Source organism: Parambassis ranga, chromosome 16 (assembly GCF_900634625.1).
Source record: "Parambassis ranga chromosome 16, fParRan2.1, whole genome shotgun sequence".
Taxonomy (NCBI): domain Eukaryota; kingdom Metazoa; phylum Chordata; class Actinopteri; family Ambassidae; genus Parambassis; species Parambassis ranga.
Window position 1 is genome coordinate 20,840,044 of NC_041036.1, and position 19,533 is coordinate 20,859,576.

Below are 19,533 nucleotides of genomic sequence, written 5' to 3' on the forward strand. Positions count from 1 at the left end.
CAGTGAGTGCTGTGTCTGTGTACATACACCGTCTGCGAGTCAGGGTGAAGTCTGTGAGAGCCGTGGGTAGTTTGCACGTGTGCGCGCGCGTGTGAAATCCTGCTGAAGTTTGTTTCTTAGTTTCTGTCGTTTGAAACAACTACAACTCCAAGCTAAGCGCGTGACAACTGTTGTCATTGCCTCCGCTCGTGCTTACTGCCTGCTGCCGTGCGCGATTGACTGCCAGCAATCTGATCCAGTAACAGGCATTGACAACCAATAGGAAGCGGGAGTGCGGCTCGTTTCCATGGGAGGCCCCGGGAGGCGATGCCAAGCCGCTAGAAAGCAGCACAGTGCGCGGAGCGAGCAGCGCAGGAGCAGCCGGGACTTTGGAGATCCTGCAGCCGCTTAGTGAAACTCTGCGCGCGGATCCAAGCGGCGCGAAGTCGCTCGGTAAGTGGACGCAGCTTCCCACACTCCCTCCGCTCTCTAACTTTATAACATAGAGGAAAAAAATAACATTTGGTGCGCCCTGTAGATCCTTTACGCACCAAAACAACTTGCTTCTGCTCCGACATGTATTAAGTGGAGGAATAGAAGAAGTCATTCATGCCGTTCTGTTGTTTTTGAAGGTTGACGGGGCAGGAGACTGGAGTCTGCGGACTGCTCGCCTGTTACAGCCACAACGGAGCGGAATGGATGGATTTCATGACCAGCAAGTGCCTTACTGTAACTCCAAAGTGAGTGTCTTTAAAAGAAAAGTCAAATCACGTTCCTCCTTGTTTGACTCCAGCCCCTCTCTGGTTCTGCTGCTGGCAAGACTCATTTCTCCCTTAGGGACCATTTAAGTTACATCTAGCCATCAAAGATAAACAGCCAAACAACATGCCCACTACTTTATTCTCTGCACCACTGTTGCAGTCTGTTAATTATGTCTGATAAGTGAGGAACAAGCCCCCCTTTTTTCATGGGTCTGTCTTCAGAACTGCATCATTCACTTGCACATGTATTGCAGCCAACAACAGAATCGCCGCTCCAGTGAGGGAAAAAATTGATCTGTGTGTGTGTGTGTTTTCTTTTTTTGTTCAAAAGCTGCAAGAAAAGACAACAAGCTGCGAGAAGCCAGCAAATGACAGAAAGAGAAAATTCATTAAGTCCGACCTGGCGCTGGACACTGAAGGTAGGCACAGGACAGAGGGAGAAGTTAATTTCACGGCTCCTAAACATTTAGCAAAATTCAATTGGTTTGCGGCCACCTGCGCTGCTAACTACAGAATCTCAATTACAGCACAGCGGCCTGTGATGATTCTCACAAGCCTCCGTCAGTGGTCAGAGACACAGATTGACTTGTTATTAAGCTGCACACATGCCCACTGAGCTCCAATGGCATATCAGCCAGACATAATGAAGTCAGTTGTTTCTGATGCTTCTCCTGGGCTGCTTTGAACTGCCTTCTAACCTCCTTCTCTGCCTTTCCCTCTTCTTCAGAGCTCTTCCAGGACCTCAGTCAGCTGCAGGAGGCTTGGCTGGCAGAAGGTGAGTGTTTTTAAATCTTAAGCAAAAAAAAAAAAAGGAGGAGAGATGGGTAAAAACATGGAGTGGTTGTGAAGGGGGATAAAAAGCTGCCTGGAGTTACATGCCTAGCGTCGCAGTCCAATTAAAAGCCTGTGTGGAAGAGGCACCTTGTGTGTCATGCATACATTAGAGACTGTGAGCGAGGGGTCTTGAGGGAGACCGAGGAGGCTCTACCCAGAGAGTGTCATCACAAATTACCAGGAGAAGGCTCTCCGACGCTCACTGTCTCTTCTGCTTTTGGCAGGAGTTAACGCGCCGCACGCCAGCCGCCACCACTATACCTCCATCTCCACCAGAGCTCTGCTGTAGCCTACCAGCTCTCTCATTCTCCCTCTCTCTCACTCACACTCTGTCCTCTGCTCTCTCTCTCTCTCTCTCTCCCTTTGCTTCCTCACAGCACACCTCTCTATCTTCTACAGCTGTACCATCACCTTGTCTTCTTCAATTTCATTTCTTGGCGGCAAAAAAAAGAATGGATCTATAATAACTTATTTTTTTTCCCTAAACTTCCAAAAACCAGCCAGTCTCTGAAAAAGCAACTTTTTTTTGTTTTAATCCATTTTTTTTGCTTTTTAATATTTTTTGTTCTCTAATGGAAAGACTTGCTCGTTGTGGTCTAACTGAGACGTGATGCTTCAGGATTTAAGCGCGAGCGTCCTCTTTCCTCCGTGTCTCCAGCACCGAAGTTTTGGTTAGTGGTTGTTTGCTCTTTTTAAAATGTGCATGTGTGCATGTGTTGTAACACATAACTTACTTTGTAGCTGCATGCAACCTGAAGATTTTTTTTGAAATTTTAAAGTAGTAAGAAAGCAGGAAAATACTTAGTGCTTTGGAATATTTGTGCTTGTGTAACTCTGACATCAAGTTTGAACTTAAAAAAGCAGCTAAAGCAGTGGAAGCTTTTCTGGCACTTTTCTCTGCTAGACTGCGTCAATGCTCTACTACTGTTAAATATTTGCAATTTGTGCTAATTAAAAAAAAATACTTTTAAAATTTGTTAAGGAAAAAACGGTCTGGTATGGAATCATAAAACTGGAGTCAGGGTCAAATCTTAGCAGTGGTAATGTATGGAAAGAAGCAGCCAGTGCTTAGATATTTCTATTTTTGGGTCAAAAAAGTCAAATAAAATGTGTGTATTTAGACATTTTTGCGGTACATTTGCAGCTGTAAAAAGCTGCTCTGTGCATGGATATATATCTTATTTGAACAGTGTAAAGTAGAACTCTAAGTGTGCAATAGAATTGAATTATTTTTTTAAGCAAAGCATTGAGTTGTAATACATCCACGGGAAATTTGACTTCAATCATTTATGGGCTCCATCTATTCTTTAACACATTTGAAAACGCTCGCAGTGCAATCCCAAGCTTTAAAAAATGAAAAGTATTACTTGATATCAGAGTAGCTGAGTCTGAGCAGCAATGAGACAGGTGAGATGAGGCGCCACACACACACCGCAGGGCGTGTAAAAGAATAAGACACGATTTTAATATTTAAGTATCCAAAGTGGGGGAAAAGAGACGGCAGCTGATAAGAAGTATTACAGTTAAAGATTACAGTTCTGCCTGTCATGGATCAATGTGATAATGTGCGCTTCAAGACTGTAGATTTAATGAATGACTTCCTGTCCATTAAGATGAAAAGGAATGCCTTCTCATTTCTGAGATTTATTAGTTCAGGTAATTGGAACAAGAGGAGGAATTATGAGCGACAGACTAAATTTCCGACTTCCAAAGACCGAGAGGTTGTAGGTTCGTCATATGACAGGCGATTGTTTGACGCGTCGTGCCATCAGCCCTGTTTCTCCTCCGTGGAGGATTTATTAAAGTGTCCATTCTGCACATATATTTTTGTTTACTTAAATTTCTGCTGCAGTTTTTTTTTAAACCAGCTTAGATAAATCTTTGTAAAAGTCAAAACTCCTCCAGGGCCTCATGTTTACAACTTCTCCCTGTTTTTTAATCCTCACTCCTCCTTTTTTTCCCCTCCTTCAGTCCTTCTCCCTCCCTTTTATTTTTTTTGTTTTGTGAATGGCGGCAGATTTCCAACTCTGCCGTTCTCCACAGGAGTTTGTTGCAGAGATCAGCTGGCTCATTCACAGACTGAGGCCGGTGACTCATCCATCCTGTACTTCCTTTTGGACACTGTGACACTGCTGCCTGTTTTTGGTGCACACTCCACTCTGTGTCCAAAGTTACAACTAAGATGTCAGGATGTTTGCACAGTCAAGTTTTCCTAACTCTGATTATGTTCTCAAATGTAAGGACTCTGTTCCGAGCCTATATATTCACGTCAGTGTCCTTTAAATTGAAGTGCAGCAGAGTGTAGAATAATACAGCGAAGTGTCTCGCTGTGTAAAGGCCTGGCTAAAACACAGATTGTCTTCGAAAGAGCTGCCAACAATAGAAAGCTACAACATCAGAGTCTAGAGTAAAATGACATCCATGTCTTTGTTTTTTGCTCTCTTGACATTTTTGAAAAATATGGAGTGCTTTCTTCTCTTGATCTGTTAATTGTTTACTCTCCTCAATTCACACCTCTGCTGAAGAAAAAAAATCCTCCCTGACCATATCAAGAGTGACAAAAATGGAAAATTAGTTATTTTTTCTGAAGATCTCTCGACATGTCGAGGCACGTTACAGATACTGTGATAATGAGGATCCACCTCATTGTGCATATAAATAGACGTGCTAATGACACATTTAAATCTTTTTGCCTTTCGCCAGAGAGAGTCAAACTTGAGGGACATGTAGAACTGTCACCGAGTGTAAATACGTGTGATATGAATGTGTACATGCATAATTGGAGCCGTAGTGGAGCAGGCTTCATTATTTTAGCATTAGCCTGAGTGCAGGGGCGTTTGAAGCACAGGTGAAGGCGTTGGAAGGTTTGGAACAGACCTAACTCGGTAGGTACAGGTGGATTCACCAGTAGGGAAGAAGCCAATTAGATACTGTTAACAATGGGTGTTTGGCTGCTGGCAAGAAGCGAGAGCTGAGGCTGCGGAGCAGTCAATGGACAAGGCGACCTCAGGAAGTGGAATTAGCCACCAAAATCTAATATTGATGTGCTGCTGCTGTTGGAAATTTTTTGGAAAAGTATTTTGTGTCAATTTTGTATTTATTTAATTTTCTGGGAACCCAAAATCTGATTGAAAAAAAATGTGTTTCAGTTTTTGCAACTCTAAATTTTAAGGAAAATTTTTAATTTTTATTTAAAAAAAAATATATTACTGTTTAATATATAAAGATAATTCCCTTAGGATTTCAAAGTGTAGTACCTTCCAAATTAATAAAAAAAAAAAAAATATATATATTTTTCTTTTTGCGGTTTTGGGCTAACACTTGGTATAGGCCACACTAATATCCCAGGAGAGGATGGTGGTACTGGCATAGCGTCGCCCATCAGCATTAGAAAACAATCATTCTCTTTCTTCTTCTCTGCTTCTTTCTTTTAGCTCAAGTTCCCGACAATGACGAGCAGTTTGTTCCAGACTTCCAGACTGAAAACTGTGAGTAACGCTGCTTCTCTCTGTGTCTCTGTTTGTTGTGTGTGTGTGCGTTAAACATCTGTTTTTGCCCCTGTCTTCACTGGTGTGATTGTACTGATGGAAAGTAGTGCTGTGTGTGTTTTTCCATGCCTCTGTCTCACCTTTGCTCTCTGGAGATGTGCAGCAGTCTGGCAGGTCTGTAGACAGGTGCATGAGTGGGTGGGGGATGGGTGGGGTTATCTCTGTATCCCTCTTGTTTCTCACTGCTACTTAGGTATTATTGCACTGTGACTTATTTGCATAGGGAAACATCAAAATATTGTGGCTGATGTTTTTCAGGTGGTTGAAGTGATATTTTTATCTCCTATTTTGAATTTTTTTAAATAAAAACAAGTGCTCCTCCTTGACCTTTTCAAGAAAATTCTGTTTGTGGAAGACATCCACTGTGTAAATCAGGCAGTTTAATATTAGTTACTACTCTTTATCTTTTTCAGTTCTCTGTAGAACAAATTTTACTTCCTAAAAGTGACAAACATCCTGTAATGTCCAACATTTGCACTCACAGTGATGAGAATGAGGTACTTCACCTGGCTGTGCATGGTGGTTGCACACGGTGACTGGTGACTTGGCACAGCCTGTTTCTGGAGGAAGTAGTGCCAAGGTGGGGACAGAAATTGAGTGAGTGGAGCTCAGTGGGACCCGGAGCGAGCACATGTCTTTCGAATGAGCCAAAATGCACATGAAAACTGTGAGAAAAAAAAAAACACACAAAAAAGTGTGTGTCCACATCCTGCTCCCCCTCAACCCTACGTCCTCAACGTCCCTTTAACCTGGAAGTTACTTAGAAAAAAGTTCTCATCAGGTATCGGCATTGGTAGCCTTAATTTCAGAGTAGGTTGCGAGATGTTGTAGTTAGATTATACAGGGAGGAATCTGGCACCAAGCAAAGCCACAGACCTTTTTACCCCATGTGACCCAGATCACAGCCTGAGATGGCGCACAGTTCTGCCATGAGCACTCCTTCACCTTAAAACAACAAACCTGAAGCCTTAAATCATATTTTCATATCATTTTAATAAATATGAATTTAAAAAAGCTATTTAATATACTTTGGTTCAGATCACTCCAGCAGTAACCCAAGCTGCACTACAGTTCTTGGGTGTGAATTAGCCAACCCCAAAATCCAATATGGAGGAGTACAGTATAGCGAACCAGAGGTCACCAAGACTGTCCCGTTGTCCTTCAGAGGCATAGCCAGGGTGGGTGGCCGCAGTGGCAGGAGACTGCTGACCATCTGAATTGTCCTGCTGGCTGAACCTGCAGCAGACTGGAGAGGCACTAACAGATGGCAGGAGGGTGAGGGCACCGTGGTTGGGCACTTGAGCAGGCATCCCAGCCGGCAGCTCTCCCATATGGGTTTCACCAAGCCGAGAGGTGGAGGGGGCACGCGGCAACATGAAGGTGGAGAGGGAGAAGGTGTAGCTTAAGGTAGTCAGAGCAGGAGGAAAGCAGCAATCAGATTTTTTAAGATACGGGCTTATGGCTGACAGTACTATGACTCACAGTGTTCCTCCATTTCTATTTATTACTATCATCGTGAGCACTGTTTACTTTGCGTCAACCCCACACGTATCCTGGGGCCTTAAGTGTTGAGTGATCCGCAGCTAAAATGGTTTAAATAACATGTTCTCTTGAGTATAAGGAGTGATTGTGGCTGTTTTCTGTTTTTCTGCAATTTAAACAAATACCAGATTTTTATTACATGACTGCTGCTCATAAGTTAGTCAGTAATTGTTTCCTAGCTGTGATGAGAACTGCAGGTTTTTTTTTTACATAATCTTGTGCAATTGATTTATTTTTTGACAATATTTAATTTAGTTGATGCAATAGGAATAAATTGTTGGTCTTAAAGGAATTGCACATAACTCAAGGTGCATTCAGGTACCATCAGAAAGTGCAAGACTTAGTAATATATATATACAGTAATGTATTTAAAATATGAGTATTGTTTTCTGCTTAAACCTAGAAAAAACACATCAAAGTCCTCATGTCCTCAAAATTATCACCTCTCTTTCGAGAGAGAAACTGCTGCTTCCCTCAATGTCAACTTCGCACTCTCCATCTATGCGGCACTAAAGCAGCATGTGAGCGGCCTCGAAACGAAAGTGTCCTCAGGCTGAAGGAGGAGAGATTTCTTTGTCTAAAACTCCAACACAGATGCTTACCATTAGCATAACTTAGCAGGGAATGAAGGAGTAGAGAGGAGGTGTAAAATGAGGCCACACGTTACCAGCAGATCTGAGCCTCCGACATTTAACAGCAAAGGCGAGCACCTACAGTAGGTGAAAATGGAATGGAAGGTTTTTCGCTGCTGCCAAAAGACCTGTATTTTTTATGAATGGACTGGAGAACTACCTGCCAAACGTAGGCTCTGGTTCTGCCAAAATGCACGATTTAAGTACACAAGAGTGGTGGCCAAGAGTTCTTTGATAGCTTACCGAAGGGACTGGCAACACATTTCAGCTTGAGTTAAATAATTAGGACCACGTGTTGAAGAAAAATGTTTTGCAAGGTTTAAACCAAAAGATTTCTAATTACAGCAAAGACCAAAGAAAATTGCTGAATGTTTAAGTCAATGGCACGAAAAGAACATTTGCATTCAAAATAGACCCAGTAATTGTTGTAACTGTGTCTCCTTTCGAACAGCCCTACCATCTCAGTTAATCAATATGTAGATAATGAGAGCAATCAAGCAGTGATGGGCATGACATTCTGGACTAAAAAGGAAGTCTCTGTTTCAGTCAGAGGCAATGCCCTTGCTATTGATTTGTGTACCTTGGCACCCCACTGACGAAATCTATTGTGACATTTCCATTTCTAATTTAAGGTGCTGAGCTGCAGCACATGTGAAGCTATTATTACTAGTTGATGTGACGCACAGTTATACACAGTTTTTTATATATATATATATATATATATATATATATATATATATATATATATATATATATATATATATATATATATATATATATATATATATATATAGTTCTATTTTATAAGTAAAACTGGCTGAAGTAAAGAATTCCCAGAAGTCGTGTTCTAAAACAAAACGCGTATATGGTTTGGAATTAAACTGATTGTGATCTCAGGTATTGTTTTGACTCCATAAGCTCCTAACAAGGCTCTGCCTTGCTAGTGTCCTCAAAGGTCTCCCCTCAGGAAATGTCTCTTTGACCTCCGATCGATGACCCGCAAAGGTCAGGCCCCCAGCGAGGGCTGCGAACAACCCCTGAGCTTTGTCATGCCGGGCCCGTGTGGCCTGTCCCTCAGGGGGCTCGGCTGTGCGTCAGATGGGGTGTTGGCAGATAGACCCCTGCTCATACGGCAGCTGTCAGTCAGCCGTGAGAAAACTGCCCAAAACATCCTCCTCTCACAGCCTCAGAGACCTTCCTGAATTTTAGAAAAATATTCCCAAACCACATATTTGGTCATCAGATGTCTAAATGTTTGTGCATCAGTTGACCCAAGAGTCGATGGACTGCCTTTTCCATTCATAATTTCTACTCACTTTGTTTTAAACCCAGTAAAAAGGCCGTCTGTCCTTTCCTGTGTGTGTGTGTGTGATAGAGTGCTTTGGGATGGGATGGCTTCACCGCTGCTCTGTGTGCAGTTGCGGTGAGACGGCGAGCGGCGAGGCAACCTGAGCCTGACTTCATTCTGACTGACTGGGTTTTCGTCAGAAGCGCAGTCAATTGGATTAGTGTTGATCATGACTCGAGATGATGGGATGTTAATCAGGACTGATCAGGCACTTAACAGCCTCTCAGATGCACAGGGCTCACTGTGGGGCCATAGGTAGGACGCACAGGGCCTCCCTCTCCCCTTTCCCTCCCCTTCTCTTAGATCAATGAGCCCTGTTGTCGTCGTCTGGAACGTATTGACAGCCAGCTGAAAGCAGATAAAGCATTTATAGGAGCTCGCCGCACACCCAGTTTTATGATTGTCATATTTCACTACAGAGTCCCCGTCAGGAAAATGAGATTTGAAGTGAGTTGTTTGTGTAAGTGATGACCTGAGATGTCAAATAGTTTGGCAGACAGATGCTTGGAAAAGCAAGTTAATTCATCTATCATGGATTCTCCTTATCTACACTCCTGCTCGCTTCATTTTTTCCTTCTTCTCCCCCTCGTAGTGGCTTTCCACGGACTGCAGCTGAAGATAAAGAGGGAGCTGCACAGTCCGTGCTCAGAGCTGAGCTCCAACTGCAGTCAGGAGCGGCCCTTCAAACTCCAGTATGGAGAGAAGTGTCCATACAGCATCAGGTACACAATTAGTTCCTTTGGAAAATGCTGTGTAAAAACTAAACCCTAAGAAGGACACACAAAATATTAAAATGAAAATGAATGAAAAAGACAAGACTAATATTATTACACTTTTATTTTTGTTAAGCTTTAACATTATTGAAAATGACTCTCCAGACTCCAGGAAGTCTTATAATATTTCAAGCACATTCAGACAATCAATTATCATCAGGCCCTGTATAATATGTTGTTTAATCTGTGCAGAAACTTGCTAAACATTTCAAATTAGATGTACCAGCAATTGCAGGTATCTATAATTTTATTCAAAGACATTTTCACCTTAAAATGAACATTAACAAGTGTTGCTTAGCTACACTCAGCCTTGAAGTGATTTCCTTACTTGGCTTCCTCGCAGACATAATGACACCGTGTGCAGAAAAATATCGTGTGACTTATTTCAGATGCATAAAGAGAATGAAAAAACATTTCATCTAGGAGGGGTTTAACAATTCCTAATTTGTAATCAATTTGTAATTATTCACAGGAATAGAATCTGTGTTATGAACTGTTTGATTCAGACGGAGTACGAGTGTATGTGATTCCTTGCTTTCTTACTGTTGCTGCAGTGCCTATGAGCAAAAGCAGCCCACAGGAATGAAGCCCTCCAGCCCAGTGACACCACCCTGCAGCACCCCCGTGTCTCCCCTCCACCATGGTTCACCCACAGCAGCCCCGACGCCTAAACCCGACAGGACGTACGCCCACATACCGCCCTCGCAGCCTCTCCCTGATAGCGCCTACTCTATGGACCACAGGTACTGTATGTCATAGTTTAATATGGGAGCTCTGATTATATGAGGTCACAGTAGCTGACTTACAGTAGAATCTCATTGGTTCAGTGTTTTGTTGGTGGGTGGGGCTAAAACTCTTTGCAGCATGGTACTGGTTACATTTTTCTTTGGAAGACAAAGGATGTTTTAAAACCTTTTCTTTCACATGATGAATTCATTATAGGTGTAATAAATTCAGCTTTTGCGTCATATTAACTTCATTCATTTTCATGTGGTGTGTTTTGTAAAATTAAGCCTTTGAACAAATTTTTATAGTTTTATCTTAATCCTTATTCAAAGTCCTGTACTTTAATAGGTCCAAGTAGAGGGAATTTAAGATCCCAATTGTCTCTGTATACATTATACATCATTTAAAATAAAGGGTGAAATTACTGGAATCATTTTGTACATTTCTTCTGGTGCCTAAAGTGTTACCAATCTTGGGGGGGAAAATGTGCTCCACATTCTATTTTACTATTTGCATTTTTATAGCAGTAGTTCCACTCTGCTCTGCACATCAGTCAAGTGCGTGCTGAGTTTTTTCTAACGTGACTGCTGGTCACACATGTATTAATGCTGGGTGCCTGGTTTCATTTTTTGTTGAATCTTGTTAATGGAAACTGTTTTGGGGCAAAATTCTAAATGAGATGTGCCAAATAAAATGGGTTTGAAAAATGGCGAATTTTAAGGTTAGACTTGATTTGATTTTCTGACAGAACATACATGATATGATTACACATGATCGTACCTGATGTGTTCAAAGACCATCACAGTCATCAGAAAACTTTCCATTATCACAGTTTTTGGTTGTGTCCAATGGTGTAGTATTTGTGAACCACTTAGAACCCATCAGGTTTTGGAGTTCACAGGGTTAAACTATAAATGATATAAAGCGTTGCTGTCAGCTAGTCTTAAATCCCATTAATTTGTCGTCCGCCTCAGATTTCGACGTCAGCTATCAGAGCCCTGCCACTCATTTCCCTCCCCACCGACGATGACTCGGGACGGCCGGCCCATCTACCACAGGCAGATGTCAGAGCCCAACATCCCCTTCCCTCCTCAAGGCTTCAAGCAGGAGTATCCCGACCCCCTCTTCGAACACCCGGCCATAATGGGGGCACCGATTTCCCATGCGTACCCCGCTGGCATGATGATCAAGCAGGAGCCGAGGGACTTCACCTACGACTCAGGTGAGAGATCAAGAAAAAAAAGTTGCTGATGTGTGTGTGTGTGTGTTTGTGGTACTCTGATAAGTGAAAGAGCCAAGAAGTGACAGCAACCAGAGCATTATCATTTCAGGAATGGGAGAAGACATGGCAGGAGGGGGTGGCGTTTATTGAGTTTGCCCATTATTAGGGCAGGGGATCTGGTTGGGCCGGGTGTCTGCACCGTTTGCCATTTCCTGTGGAGCTCTAATAGAAAAAAAAGAGGGGGGGGGGTCTGCCTGGTCACAGTCCAGAATCCGCCCTCCCACGCATGTCCGCTCCCTCTGCTTAGAGAGTAAAGGGACCTAATCATCAGCCCGCGGCCTCAGCAGAGCCCGAGGCTACATCAGGACATGAATGAACACTAGTCGGACCGCTGGGTTCATTCACAAGGCGGACCCAGGAGAGGCAGAGCTGGAAGCTGAGCGTCTGTGTGACCAGTCAGGGGGAAAAGGAGCCTCTTCCCTCAGTGACGAGCTCTTTCACTGTGTGTCACACGTTGTTTGTTTTCCTAACAGCAGCACGGCAGTTTTTGTCATTGAAAAGCCAGACAACTTTCAGTGTTTTCTCACTTTCCTTTAGCACAACTTTACTGTAGATAAAACAACGGTATGACTCTTAAATGCTAATTAGCACCACTGGAAAATTTCAGACAAAAACAAAGGTTTCAATGGAAAAGAAAAGTTTATTCTCAGCAATTATGCCTGGCTGAAAAGTGCATATAATATTTAGTTCATTTTTAAGTCATTTTTGTCTAAAAATAGATCGAACCCATAAACTAGTAATAAGTCAATAATAATCACTAATAATAACCGTGCAATCCAAACATCATAAATAAATGAAGAATAAATAGTTTTATCAATGAAGTGCCAAGAAGTCTTGCCAGTGTTGCATCCACTGTTGCACTGTTCTGTACATCCAGGCTGGAGCATTAGGATGAATTTATTAGCAGTGACGGTGGAGCATGTTGACTGGAGCAGGCCTGTTGGAGAGGATGGGAGGGGAGCTGGTAATTTCATTAGCAGCAATTTCCTCTACAAGCCCATTACTTTGATGAAGCTCAGAGAAATGTTTATGGGCCCAAATGAAGGGCCTTAGTCTGTTTATCGAACATTCACTTTGTAACCTGTTTTGAGACTTTTTTCTCCGTATCACAGCAGTGTGTGTTGTGGGAGGTTCGGACATAAAGAATCAGTTGGAGAAGCTAAATGAAGCTTTGGGTTTTTGATCTTATATAGTTCAGATTAAATCTCTCTGAGATCATGTGTTTAGTTTAAAAATTATAAATAAATATAATTTGGATTGCCCAAATTATATTTATTCATATGTATATCGTTACAGCCAGAAACTATAAAACAGAAGAACAAATAGGATTTTTAAACGGCGATGCACTGTTCAGTTAGAAAATATACCAAAACCTTATATATAAAATCTTAATTTTGTACACACTGATTCCACTTTGTTATATAAGAGATATGTTTGACCCCTCTCTTCTTCTTCATGTGCTGTGTCCATATAGGTGCAGGACTTATATATATGTGTACAATGTGAACTCCAATCTGAAATATAAATAAGATACAAAGACATCTTTAAATGTTAACAATAACTCTTGTTTTCACCTCCTTTCGCCTCCTTCAAACCATGAAATAATAAATAAACCAAATAATAAATCTTATAATAGTGTTTCCCTGCTTTTACGCGCAGTAAACAGCTGACTGAGGAGATAAGTTCTCAGCATCTTTAAATGAAAAACAACAACTTGACGCCTGCTTTAGCTAACAGGCTGCTGCACAACACAAACCAACACCTGCAGGTCAGTTTAGTTTTGATCTGAAAAAGTGTGTAAAAGCATGATCTGGAGCCCTCACACATGAAGAAACTTACATCATGTCGGCCTGTGTTTTCACACGAAGGCCGCCTTTTATTCAGCCTTCCTCTGAATGCAGGAGCTCGGGGCGCATATTAGCACTGTGATACGATGAGGCTCGCCCGTGGCTGGGAGCCATTGCAAAGCCGGCGCTGGAGGGCATTTTCTTTAATCAGAGCCGGTGGTGCATTGAGTGAACAGGCTTTGACTGCTCGCAGATAACTGAGATAGTGTTCTTAATGCTGCCTTCAGGCCCTTTAACACCCACTCTCATTCTTGCCTGGCTTTCAGCAGAAGTGCCTAGCTGCCATTCTGTCTACTTACGGCAAGACGGCTATCTGGCTCACACTAACAGGACTGAAGGTACCTACGACGACATGTGTGGATGTTGTGATGGTGCATGTTTGGCTTTTAGCTGGATATCAAATCAAACAGGCCATTTTTCTCTGTCTGGTTTTGCAGGTTGTATGTTCGACAAAGTGGCAAGGCACTTCTACGATGATACCTGTGTGGTGCCTGAGAAGGTGGAAGGTGAGTCTCCCGCTTTTGAACCTGCTCCATGTATCATGTATTTGAACTTTCACACAATAAGAATACGTCCTACGTTGTGTGTAGGTGACATCAAGCAAGAGTCGGGGCTATACCGCGAGGGTCCGTCATACCAGCGCAGGGGCTCACTGCAGCTGTGGCAGTTCTTGGTGGCTCTGCTGGACGACCCTTCGAACTCTCACTTCATCGCCTGGACCGGCCGCGGCATGGAGTTCAAACTCATTGAGCCAGAGGAGGTGAGGCTCAGGTTATGGACACCTACTTTAGGTTAACTTTAGGTTACAGGTCCAAGGATTACTGGATTACCTACAAGTTAGAATGTGTGAATGTGCTGCTTCTGTTACGATTGTCAGACAAAATATGACAATATTTTCAAAGTTACAAGCATGTGGCTACATGAAGGAAGGTTCAAAGGGCTGCGTCTAAAGAGGAACGTTCCCTCCTCTCACTTTGGTCCACCACGGTATTTGTGTTATTTGTTTTACCCTGACCCTCATGGCCTGTGCCTGCTAAATATTTCACAGGACATAGTCCTAAAAATACACTGTATGTTGGCAGTTGGGCCTTTTGAAAATGGGAACAGAGGCTGGGTCTGTGTGCGTGCCCACATCACACAGTGGGGCTCAGTCCCTGCTGGAGGAGGATGCAGAGTGGTGGAGGAGGTGTAGAAAGGGGGAGATAGAGGAGTACCTGGCAATGCTCCACACAGCCCGATGGTGTCTGGAGACACGGGCCAGCTGCAACTAACAGAGGCATCCATTCATGCCATCAGGTGACCGAACGCATCCGCTTCGGAACACCGCAGACAAACGTTAGCATGAGGGACAAGGAGACAGCACGAACACAAAAGGAGAGTAACAGAAAAAATCTAAAGCGTGCTGAGGAGATTGCCATGGGTTTGGACTGTGAGGCCGGGTGGTGGGTGGTCTGGTAGACAGGTGCTGTAACATCTGCTGCCTCCTCCGCTGGGTGTGTGACAAGCTCCTAATGAACACATCCCTGGTCAGGTCTGCTCAGGACGGACACACTCTAATTACAGTTATTAAGAGAATATGGATTAATAAGTTTGTTTAACATTTCAGCTGCCATAATGCTGCTGTCAGGAAACCAGGTCGACCGTGTGCTTATTTGTGTGTGTGTGTGTGTGTGTGCACACTTTGGCACCTGCATCTGTTTACTGACTTTGTCTGTGTGTGTGACAAAGGTGGCACGTCGATGGGGGATACAGAAGAATCGACCAGCGATGAATTACGACAAACTCAGCAGATCGTTGCGCTACTACTACGAGAAGGGAATCATGCAAAAGGTAAAAAATTCTAATTAAATATCACCTACAAGGACATCCACAACACTGCTGGTACACAGGCTGCACAATGTGAAGACAGCTGGACGCTTTAAAATGAAAAGCTTTCACACACGTTAAATCGACTGATCGACACCACCTGTGTTAAATGAGTGACATGCACCAACGTCCCTCCCCCTGGACGCTTAGAGATGCTTCACAAAAAGAGTGCAAGTGTCATGAAGCCGTGAACATGCACAGTGTGAACAAAACAGCACTTTTTGTGTTAAAAAAAAGGTGAACTAGTAACCAGGCTAACTTCTATTCATGAAGTAAGTCATAAAAGAACAATTGAAAATAATTCTGCATCCTCCCTCTACTACCTCATGGTTTATTGACTGACTTTACCTTCAGCTGATCCCATCCTGTCCCATGAGGATTTTTTGTTAGAACCGAATGGCGACACACTGTGTAGTCAGGGTCCTGACTACAATCTATAGTCGTGAGAAATAACTGTGGTGTCGTCACTGATGGTGCTTTACAGGCCATCATGTCAAATGTTGGACATGAAAAAAGGTGCTCCCTAAAACTAGACATGGAACTCATGGACTTAAATGAGTTGTTTCCAAGTGAAACTGAAGTGACTGCCTCAATCTCCATATACAACCTACAGGTAAACCTAAAAGACGTGCAAGTGGTCAGCACAAAGATCCTCACAGACAGAAAATACACTTGCTTCATGCCATGCAAAGGACAAAGGAAACATCAAAGCTTAGTGAATGCTGCCAGCACCATAACATAACCCAAACCCTCAAAGCTAACGAGCTGTGGCACAAAACAAATCATTTTACATAAGAATCAAACTTGAAAAAAAGTCTCACTTATTTGTCTTTAGCTGTCCTGTCACACACCTGCTGCATTATAATACCAAACACCTGTCCACCTGTGTATGTTGAAAATGCGTTGATCAAATCATAAACATATATTGTATCTGTCTTGTTTTCCAGGTGGCCGGTGAGAGATACGTCTACAAGTTTGTGTGCGACCCCGAGGCCTTGTTCTCCATGGCGTTCCCTGACAATCAGCGGCCGGTGCTGAAAACGGACATGGAGCGGCAGATCAATGAGGAGGACACGGTGCCATTGTCACACTTTGATGAAAACATGGCTTACGTGCAGGAGGGGCCGTACTGCCAGCCGAACCCCTACAGCGAGGGTTACGTTTATTAACGCCAGGCCCACTAACGTCATACACATCCTGCTCCTCCTTCATACACCTGAGACCGTCATGTCCTCTGATTCACAGTCACTCCAGGAATAAGACTGAACACACACACATGCAGCGGAGCCTCCACCCCCCTCTAAACACATCAACACACTCGTCTTTTTGTTTTTATTGCTCAGCAGAATGAAGAGTGCACTTTATGGACAGGAACGGAGGTTAGCTATGTGGTTGACTCTATGTTTGTACATTAATGTGGGAATCATTTTTTTGTGTTTTTTTATTATTTCTATGATTTTGACATGTGCCACGCTGGTGAGACTGGACTCAGTGGCTAACTCATGGCCATCATAAACTCTTTCTGCGAGAGAGAGAGAGAGACACTTCAAATCATAGAGGAGGCTCAGACTGTCATTCTTTGTTTGTTTGTCCTCAAACAGCTGTCCTGTACTGGAAACGTATTGTAATGACATTTCACGGTGATGATCATAGACTCGGGATAAGTACAGAGACATTTAGCTATCAGTAAGAACTGCCCGGCCCGCAGTCTGAACACAGCTGCCCCTCCTCCATTCAAACTGTAGATCTCATCATGTAGGTGTTTTTGCCGTGATAATCCACTCCACTCCGAATCATCCCTTCAAAACAAAAAAAATTAAACCACGTTGTGCGTCGGTACGGACTATGGCACACAGCGGAAGGAGTGTGTTTATGTTCATCAACAAAGCTACAGGCTGCTGTATAATAACTCATTGTTTTCTTTGAATTCTTCAGTTTATCAGGTGAAAAATGTGTGTACAGTTGAACAGTCACATTCAGAATGCATCCCCAAATTTAAAATATTTACATTGGAAATTGAAAAAAGACATTTAAAAAAATCATAAAATGAACCTTTTTCCTTGTTTCAGTATTGTTCCAGGTGAACATAAGTGTATATTTTGCTTAAAAACTGTTGCTTTGCAAATAATAGGTTGCTTCTTGGTTAAAAAAAAGAACTATGTAGAGTTTTATAATGTGATGAATGAAAAAAGTCATGTTATATCAAAATGTTCCATTGTATAATCAGGTAAATGCACTTTTTGTTGCTGCTTCAAATTGTAATGTGTAATTTCTAGTCTCAAAAAAAAAGAAGTGCAGCAGCTGTGTTCTGCTATTCTGGATTTTTTTTTTACATTTGTTTTTTTGTTTTTTTAATTTTGGTTGAATTTGAGCATTAAAAAGAATCTGGTCTGTCTGAGTTGTGTTCTCCAGGTGTGTGGGTTGGGATTGGCAATAGGAAACAATTCTGTAATAAAATAGTTCTGGAAAACTGGCACCAAAAAAATGTCATTTAATGTCTCAAACTTTGGCTGTAAGGGTCATACATCTACATACTAGCTGTGAAGACACACCGATGTGTGTTTTCGTGTGTCTGTGGGTGAAGACTAATAGATTATGGACTCAATTTCCAAGTTGGAGAGAAAACTCCCAACCACAAAGCATTTAACCAAAGTGACACCTGAGTAAAAAAAAATCAATGGCTAATTTAAGACACCACTTTTTCATGTAGGTGAATTGTTTGTGTCCTTTTTTCTCTCTTACAAGACTGGCAGTAATGAAAAAAGCAGCTACGCTCCCTTAAAGTTATTATTTCCTTCTGTAAAGTGTCACTAGTGCTAAAAATCAATGACTAATTTAAGGAAGCATTGTTTAATTGCTTCCACTGATGGGAAAAAAATGAAAACGGATGTGTAAGTAATGAAAAAACACTACTTGCCTTAATTTGTCAGAGCAGGTTACAAGCCAACCCTATTAGATTTTTTTATTGATTGTCTGTAGTGCAGGGAATTGCCCTTAACTTTAAACACCTGATTGCTTCCCTGAGGATATTTAACAACATCTAATCCGACATACAAAAATAAAAACAGTAGCGCAGCTTTTAATATGATGAATGACACTTGTAATTTGGCTTTTTCCCGTAATAAACTTCCTGTTCAGCACTGCACACATGTATGAGCAGGTGCATTATGGGAAAGCCCCTACCATAAACATCAATCAAATCCAATCAGGGTTCCACAATTTATTATTATAATTATATATTATTGGTTTTAGTAAATTCTACATTATGAACACTTTTGCATTTTGCATTATGAATTGTCATTATTTTCAGATTTTGATACGCAATCTAGTGTTTAAGCCAACATATAGTTTTATTTCTTTTATGAAGAAATTATAACAAAGACACATTTACTACACTATTGTTATACCTTACTTTAAAGCACTCAGTCCAAGTGTTGGACTGTTTAAACAACAACAACAAAAATATTTGTAATTTGCCCTTCTTATCAAACCATATGTTTGGATATGATGCCTTTATTCTGGGATTAGGATTTATTCTAGTTTCAAACATGCTTTATTTGGCAACATTTTTTTTCACAGAACTGCAACAGAGAATCCGTACAAGTTAAAGTAACACAGACATGCAGGTGTTTTGGGGGAATTGCAATAAAAAGAAAGTCTCCTTTTACCTCACTTCAGTTTCTCTCAGTATAAAAGAGGAGTTCTAGATTACACTGGAGAACTACAGTAAAGTCCTGAGTGAGAAAATCCAGTTTCTGCCTGCGTTTTGACTTTGCTGTTCAAATGAACTTCACGGTTACAGACCAAACACAAATGACTGTGGTTTATTCAAAGTCCCATCATTGACATCCTATGCAAACTCCTTGGTGCTTTAAATATGTGGTGAGTGTGCTGATGGGACTGCGGCTCTGTTCACCTGTATGCAGTGAAGAGTCTGAAGGTCACTTGCAGGATTGCTTGTCTTACACCTTTCAGAAGCATTCTGTCGCTGAGGCTGAAAATCACCATGCAAATCCTGTTATCTGGCCCCGGCTCAGGGAACCGGGGCCTCAGCTATCACCATATTCACCATTTATGGACATATGCTTTACATCCTGTGCTACCGGCCAAATCCTCCCCTCCACTGCTGCACTACCGGCTAATATTCTGTGTATCTGAACTGTGAATTGTGGTCCTCCCCCACTGTAACAAACAGATGGCTGCTCGATCTTGAGTCATCACAAACCCATTACGAGAGTGACTTGTCCTCAGCAAGGCCGCCTTGATTCGTGCCCGATGGCTCTCGCCAGTGTTTGCTCAGGCTCTTAAGTCATCCTCGGGCTTCGTGACACACTGTGTTTGCTCAGGTTAAATGGCTTGTGTTGCCCACGGAGTCCCCTGATTGGCTGTGACACT

The 19,533-nt window shown here is 42.3% G+C and overlaps 1 protein-coding gene across 3 annotated transcripts; it reads left to right on the forward strand.

Annotated features, from left to right (window-relative positions):
* Nucleotides 1-221: 221 nt before the first annotated feature.
* etv1 (ETS variant transcription factor 1) lies at nt 222-17,124 on the forward strand. Of its 3 annotated transcripts, none has more exons than XM_028425405.1 (13): nt 222-432; nt 612-719; nt 1,072-1,159; nt 1,468-1,515; nt 5,009-5,062; nt 9,237-9,366; nt 9,972-10,160; nt 11,118-11,365; nt 13,539-13,610; nt 13,710-13,778; nt 13,863-14,032; nt 15,001-15,102; nt 16,086-17,124. In XM_028425405.1, the coding sequence occupies exons 2-13, from the start codon at nt 675-677 to the stop codon at nt 16,305-16,307; spliced, it is 1,437 nt and encodes a 478-aa protein (XP_028281206.1). In that variant the 5' UTR covers nt 222-432; nt 612-674; the 3' UTR covers nt 16,308-17,124. The 3 variants fall into 3 exon arrangements, with proteins under 3 accessions (XP_028281206.1, XP_028281207.1, XP_028281208.1); XM_028425406.1 differs by having other exon boundaries at nt 13,542-13,610; XM_028425407.1 differs by lacking the exon at nt 13,539-13,610.
* Nucleotides 17,125-19,533: the final 2,409 nt, after the last annotated feature.

Excerpts from the sequence above, each read along its gene's own strand:
- etv1 (XM_028425405.1), top strand. The coding sequence starts at position 675 with ATGGATGGATTTCATGACCAGCAAGTGCCTTACTGTAACTCCAAA. Across the intron at positions 10,161-11,117 it reads GCCTACTCTATGGACCACAG|ATTTCGACGTCAGCTATCAG; the intron begins GTACTGTATGTC and ends CGTCCGCCTCAG. Across the intron at positions 14,033-15,000 it reads AACTCATTGAGCCAGAGGAG|GTGGCACGTCGATGGGGGAT; the intron begins GTGAGGCTCAGG and ends TGTGTGACAAAG.